General features: G+C 51.4%; 1 protein-coding gene across 2 annotated transcripts in view; it reads left to right on the top strand.

Annotated features, from left to right (window-relative positions):
* Window positions 1–4,362: 4,362 nt before the first annotated feature.
* OSBP2 (oxysterol binding protein 2) overlaps window positions 4,363–6,000 on the top strand; it is a 160,643-nt gene continuing 159,005 nt past the window's right edge. Inside the window, exon 1 of one of the 2 annotated variants that reach the window (XM_074321896.1) lies at window positions 4,363–5,080. In XM_074321896.1, the coding sequence (XP_074177997.1) occupies window positions 4,425–5,080 (656 nt within the window). In that variant the 5' untranslated portion in view covers window positions 4,363–4,424. The remainder of the gene's footprint in view (window positions 5,081–6,000) is intronic. The other variant, XM_074321897.1, reaches the window with a different exon arrangement.

Below are 6,000 nucleotides of genomic sequence, written 5' to 3'. Positions count from 1 at the left end.
AGAGGGGGGATAACTGCTCTAACCCACTGCCCTACCCCTCTACACTCAAATTTGCAAAGTGTAGGTAACATTTCTCCCAGGCAGAAAACAGTCTGGCTCTTCTCTAAAGAGATTGGATTAACTATCCGAGGTCACCTAGGGCTTGCAATATGGATGTTGGCACCACAGAATAGAGCCCTCCTGACTTTGCTATTTATGGTCCTGCCCCATGCAGAGCTTCCAGCCAGATATTCTCATTTAGCAAAGGAACCAAAGGTAAGACAGACCTAATTGCGTAATAGCAGAGGAAACCTACACCAACTCATTTTAGAAGGTACTGGCTGAGGGGCATACAGCCAGAAAGCGGCCAACCTGGGATTTGAACAGAGGTCTTCCTCCCAAACTTGTGTTCTTAGCTCTAAGCTGCCCTGCCTCCCACTTAGCTCATGCATCTCCTTTGCTGGGTAAAATGAGTCAAACCAGCATCTACATTTGTATCTATGGCCACAAACTTATAAGAGAATCTGTCTGGATTTTGAATGAAGACCAATAAGAGCTAGAAGGACTGGATTCTTATCCAGTTAGCAATGTGACCTTGGGCAGGCATATGGGTCCAGGGTCTTTGCCATCTTACAGGGCTGACCTCAGGCAGACGTGATGGCTATGACCAGCTCTGCAGTGCAAGGTTGGTTCAGCTATCCCAGAACCATCCGGCCCACAAGGGCCTTCACTTCTTGTCACTCTAGCTTTTCCTGCTCCTGAGGTGGTCAGGGGCAGCCTGACAGGGCTTCTTTTGGGGATGGAGGGTGGGTAGGCATCTAGGGCAGAAGTCTGGTGTCTCTATTCTCCTGTTACACAGGTGGATGGGCTTTAGGGCTAGAGAACCTTTGTTTGAATCTTGGCTCCCCATTTGCCCATGGTGTGACTCTGGGCAGGCCCTTTAACTCTGTGAACCCCAATTTCCTGCTGTGCCACGAACAGACCTTCTAGGGTTGTTGTAAAGGTAGGAGGTGAGGTATGTAAAAAGCCCAACATTTGTAAAACAAAAGCATTTGATGGTAATTTTCAAACACACAAAAGCAGAGAAAACAATATAATGTGTGCACATGTACCCATGACCCCAGAACAACACTGTCATCACCAGGCCCTTCTTCCATTTATTCCACACTCCCACCCCCTTTCATTTTAAAGTTGAATTATTTTAAAGCAAATCTAATATATAATTTCACCCATAACTATATCAGAATACCATTATAACACAATTAACAGTAACTTCTTAATATTCCCTAAAACCCAGTCTGTGTTCAATTCCCAAAAATGTCCTTGAAATGTGTTTTTTACAGTTGGTTTGTTTGCATAAGGATCCAAACATAGTTCACATATTGCATCTGGTTGACATGTCTCTTACATCTTTATTAAACTGATAACGTTTTCTTATTTCCATCTTTTTCCCCCCAGGCTATGTATTTATTGACTAAAACAGGTCCTTTGAATATTCTCGCAGATCTTCCTATTTTATTTGGCTGGTTGACTCCTTGGGTCATTTAACATGTTCCTCTGTCTTCGGAGTTTATTTTATAGTGATCAAGCTAGAATCTTGATTAGATTCAAATTTAGATTTTTTTTTTTCTGGTGGTGGTGGGGAGAAGTAAAAATACTTCGTGGGTGGTGCTGTTTCCTACTGGGTCACATCCAGAGGCACAAAATGTCCTGTCATTGCACTTCTTTTTTTTTTTTTTAAAGATTTTATTGGGGGAAGGGGAACAGGACTTTATTGGGGAACAATGGTCAAATTGTTGTCCTTTCAGTCTTAGTTGTGGGGGGTTCTGTTCAGCTTCAAGTTGTTGTTCTTTCAGTCTTAGTTGTGGAGGGCGCAGCTCAGCTCCAGGTCCAGTTGCCGTTGCTAGTTGCAGGGGGTGCAGCCCACCATCCCTTGCGGGAGTCGAGGAATCGAACCGGCAACCTTGTGGTTGAGAGGACAGGCTCCAACCAACTGAGCCATCCGGGAGCTCAGCGGCAGCATTCTTTTTGATGCTCAAATTGTCCTATCTTTGCCCAGTGGGAGCCTTTAAGTTGCCTTCTGAGTCCTTTATACACAGTGGTCTTGAAGAGCCTGTTTACTTTCTGACATGACGAAATGTCTCAGGCAGGCTCATCTCGCATATTTCCTGCCCCAGACTTGGAGTCAGCCATTTCTCCAAGGGGGAGAATCTGGCATTTTAAAAGTGAAAAATGTCCCTTGTGCCCAGGAGGCCCACTTTCTGTTGGATAAAAGGCATTCCTCGTGGCATGGTGTCCACCCAGCTCTTGGTTTCATCTCCTGCCCTGCTTTTTCAAATATGCTGAGCTCTGTCATTTCCCAGACAAGGTGTTCTCTCCTGAGTGGGGACTTCGTGCGTGCTGGTTCCTTAGAATGCCCTTCCACCCCGTCCTCCTGACTCAGTGTAAACCACGCCCTTTCTGTGACACCTTCTTCACCCACTCTGGTAGATGACTTAGGCCCTGTCATCAATTTAGCAACAGTCAAAACGTATCATTAAGCATTTGTTTACTAGTTGGCTTCCCTCCTTGGGGGTTGCAAACACATTTAGCACAAACAGAGCAGGCACTGAGCTTTTCCCATGGTAGTGGCTGTTTTCCAAGCCTGTCAGCCTTGGTCTCATCTTTTTCTGCTCTGGCCTCTGTTTAATTCATTTCACCAAACATTTCACGGCGCATCCTTTAAATAACTAGAGAATATTTACTGAGCACCTACTATGCCAAGTGTGCTTTACATACATGCTTTTATTGCTTTCAACCTGTGAAGTAAGGATTATTATCTTCATTTTATGGATGAGCAAGAGGAAGATCAGTATGGTGGCTGGGTTGGGATTTCCTCAATGGAACTGACTCCCATATCCCAAGATTTTCCCTCCATGTCACTGTATCAAAATGTGGTCCACCCACATCAGAAACTCCTGGAGTGCTCATGAAAATGCATTCTCCTGGCTTCCACCTCACACTTACTGACTCAGAATCCTAGGAAGATGGGGATGGAAAACTAAATTTCTAATAAGTTTCCGTACAGTGATTTTAAGCACGTATTATTATTTTTTTTAATAGTTCAAAGGTTCAAAATAGTATAAGTGAAAAGCAAGCACCCCACTCCATTCTCTAGTTGCCCAGTTTTCCTCTACCCACTGCTCCTGGAGGCAGTCACTTTTCCTTGGGGTGACTCAGCACACTGAAGTTTGAGGACCACCTTCACACTTATGGGATAGACCAAGATGGGCAGGTCTCTGCACTCCAGAGCTCAAAGTAAAACTGCAGGTGAGATCATCATCATTCAGGGACAGGTGCCCCAGGAATAAACCCTGGGTAAGCAGAAGGTAAGGCACGTGGGGTGAGCAGAGGAGCGCCCGCCCCGAAGTCTAGAGCTGGAAGGGTCTGGGCGGAAGCCAAATATCCAACCTGAGTATTTCCGACTATTTGGGGTAACTATAGACCTTTCCCTTTAGGATAGATTCTTTAAAATCCGTGATGTTTAACCTTTCCGGGATCACAGACTCCTTTGGGAATCCCATGAAAACTATGGACCTTCTCCCTAGAGATGTAAAACTCCGCAGACTACTGCAGAATTTCACAGATCGCTAGCCAAGATTACCCAGCGATATTTAGGAGGTCCCAGTTAAGAATCCGCTTTTAGACAAAAACTCTCTATATTCGTTTACAGAGAGAACTTGAACTACTAGTACGTCCTCACCAGCAGCGAAGTGCTCTGGCATGAACCAGGGGCCAGCTGGCCCAGGAGATAAGAGGCGGCGGCTGTTCTGGGCCACCGAGCCAGGTCGCCGCGGGAAGGTCCCATAGGTAATGGCTGCCATGGGGGGCGGTGGGCGTCCTCCACAGTTTTTAGCGTCATCTGGCTGGGCCCGCGTGTTTCGGGCGCATTTAATTGGCTTCTGAGCGCGGCACCGGCTCCACGCCTACTCCTCACTCCTGTTTTCCTGGGTTTCGGGGAGCGAATCCACCCGGGACAGGGGAGCGCGGGCGCAGGGCCCAGCTGGCAGAGGCTGAGCTGGGAGCCGGCGGGCTCTGCATTCATCATTGTTCCCCCAGCGCCTGGCACGGGTTGAGGCGCAGGCAGGGATGGTGGCCTGAACCGCGCCGTCCTTTCCGCGTCGCCCGTCCGCCCGCCAAGCTCTCGCCCTACAGGTGTTTCCAGGACGTCTTACAAGTTCCAGACCCTGAGCCGGGCGCTGGCGACGCCAGAGAAGCACCGGGGTCCAAGTCCGGGTAACTGCCAGCCGCCGGCGGCGGCGCGGGGCGCACCGGGCCGCCGCCGAGGGACCCGCGCGCGCCCCCGCCTCGCGCTGCGCGGTCGTGACGCCCCCGGCCCCGCCCCCGGCCTCCGCCTCCTGCTGCCCCCTCCCCCCGGCTCGGCCGCGCTCCGGTCCGCTGGCTCTATGGGGAAAGCGGCCGCTCTATGCCGAGGCGGCGGCTGCGGCGGCCGCTCCCGCGGACTCTCGTCGCTGTTCACGGTTGTCCCCTGCCTGTCGTGCCACACGGCGGCTCCAAGTATGAGCGCTTCCACGCCGGGCTCTGGGCCGGAGCCCAAGCCTCAGCCAGTGCCCGAGCCCGAGCGGGAGCGGGTGTCAGAACAGGTGCCGGAGCCCGTTTCTGAGCCAGTGCCAAGCTCCGCGTCTGAGTCGAAGACATCTGCGCCCAGGCCAGGGTCCAGACAGGAATCGGAACTGCTGCCGGGGTTGGAGACGGGATCAGGACCCCGGCAAGAGTTTGCCTCCAGTGTGGGGGCTGGGCCCTTCGCCAAGGCCTCCTATGAACAGCCACCAGCGCTGGGGCCAGTAGTGGGGAGCGTGCCCTTGACCAAACTTGAGTCATGGTCACAGTCGGTGCCAAAGCCCCCGCCTCTTCTGCGACCAGGACAGGCGAGGATGTCTTTTGGGGTTCCAATGCCAAGCTCTGGCACGACCTCCAGTGTCCCAGGGGTCTTGCTGCCTCTAGACAGCTTCAAGGGCTGGCTCCTCAAGTGGACCAACTACCTGAAGGGCTACCAGCGCCGCTGGTTCGTGCTCAGCAACGGCCTGCTGTCTTACTACAGGTATGGAAGTCCCAGGGTAGGGCATCTGAGTTTGGAGGGTGGTGATGCTGCAGTGGTGGTGACAAAGGACACCACTACTAGTCTAGGGATGTTTGGGAACATGCACTCTAGCAGGAGAAGTAATGCCTTCAGCCAACCTCCCAGCTCTGGGGGCCATGACCTCTGGCAGGGGAGCCCCCTGTGGACATGACCTCTGGCAGGCTTGGGTTTAGGGTGTGAGCAGGGAGGTGTAGTGAGGGAGTGATTTGGTCTTGCTAGTTGTGGGACCTGGGGCTCCCAAGTCAACCGCCCGAAATCCCTGATTCAGGAGCTTTCTGGTTCAGGAGCTAAGATCATTGTATTAGGGATTGAGGGGGGACAGTAACCTTGTTCAGTCCTTGGGGCCCACTCTGGGGAAGGACTGCCTGTTCCCTCAGGTTGCTCACTCTATCCCACCTTTCCTGATGCCTGCTGGTTGCCAGGCCTTAGGCTGGGCACAGCAGACTCACAGGTGTGTCCTTCAGGAGCCCATTGTGGCATTCTGCAGAGACCCAGGAAGCGTCCCACTGTAGCCGTTCTTATTCCAGAAGCAGCAGGGGATTCAAAATTGAAGTCCAGTGGTGGGATCGCTAACACTCTCTGCCCACTGGAATGGTTGAAAAGAGAAAGACATGCAAGCTTTCTCTCCTTTCTTACTAGCTATTGCTTCAGTGTGTTTCCTGGCAATGGTTCGTTTAAACTTTCAGCTCTCAGATCACTGTATATACCATTGGTTCTCAAACCTGAGCCAGCATCAGAATTACATGAAGTGCTGGTTGAAACACAAAGTGCTAGTGTCCCCCCTCCCCTCTGCTGAGTTTCTGATGCAGTGGATCCAGGAGGCACCTAAGTTTTGGCATTTTCAACAAGTTCCAGGTGATGCTGCTCCCAGCCACAGTCTG

Source organism: Rhinolophus sinicus, linkage group LG16 (genome assembly GCF_036562045.2).
Source record: "Rhinolophus sinicus isolate RSC01 linkage group LG16, ASM3656204v1, whole genome shotgun sequence".
Taxonomy (NCBI): domain Eukaryota; kingdom Metazoa; phylum Chordata; class Mammalia; order Chiroptera; family Rhinolophidae; genus Rhinolophus; species Rhinolophus sinicus.
The sequence above is the reverse complement of the archived record's forward strand: the minus strand, read 5'-3'. Positions and strand labels throughout refer to the sequence as shown.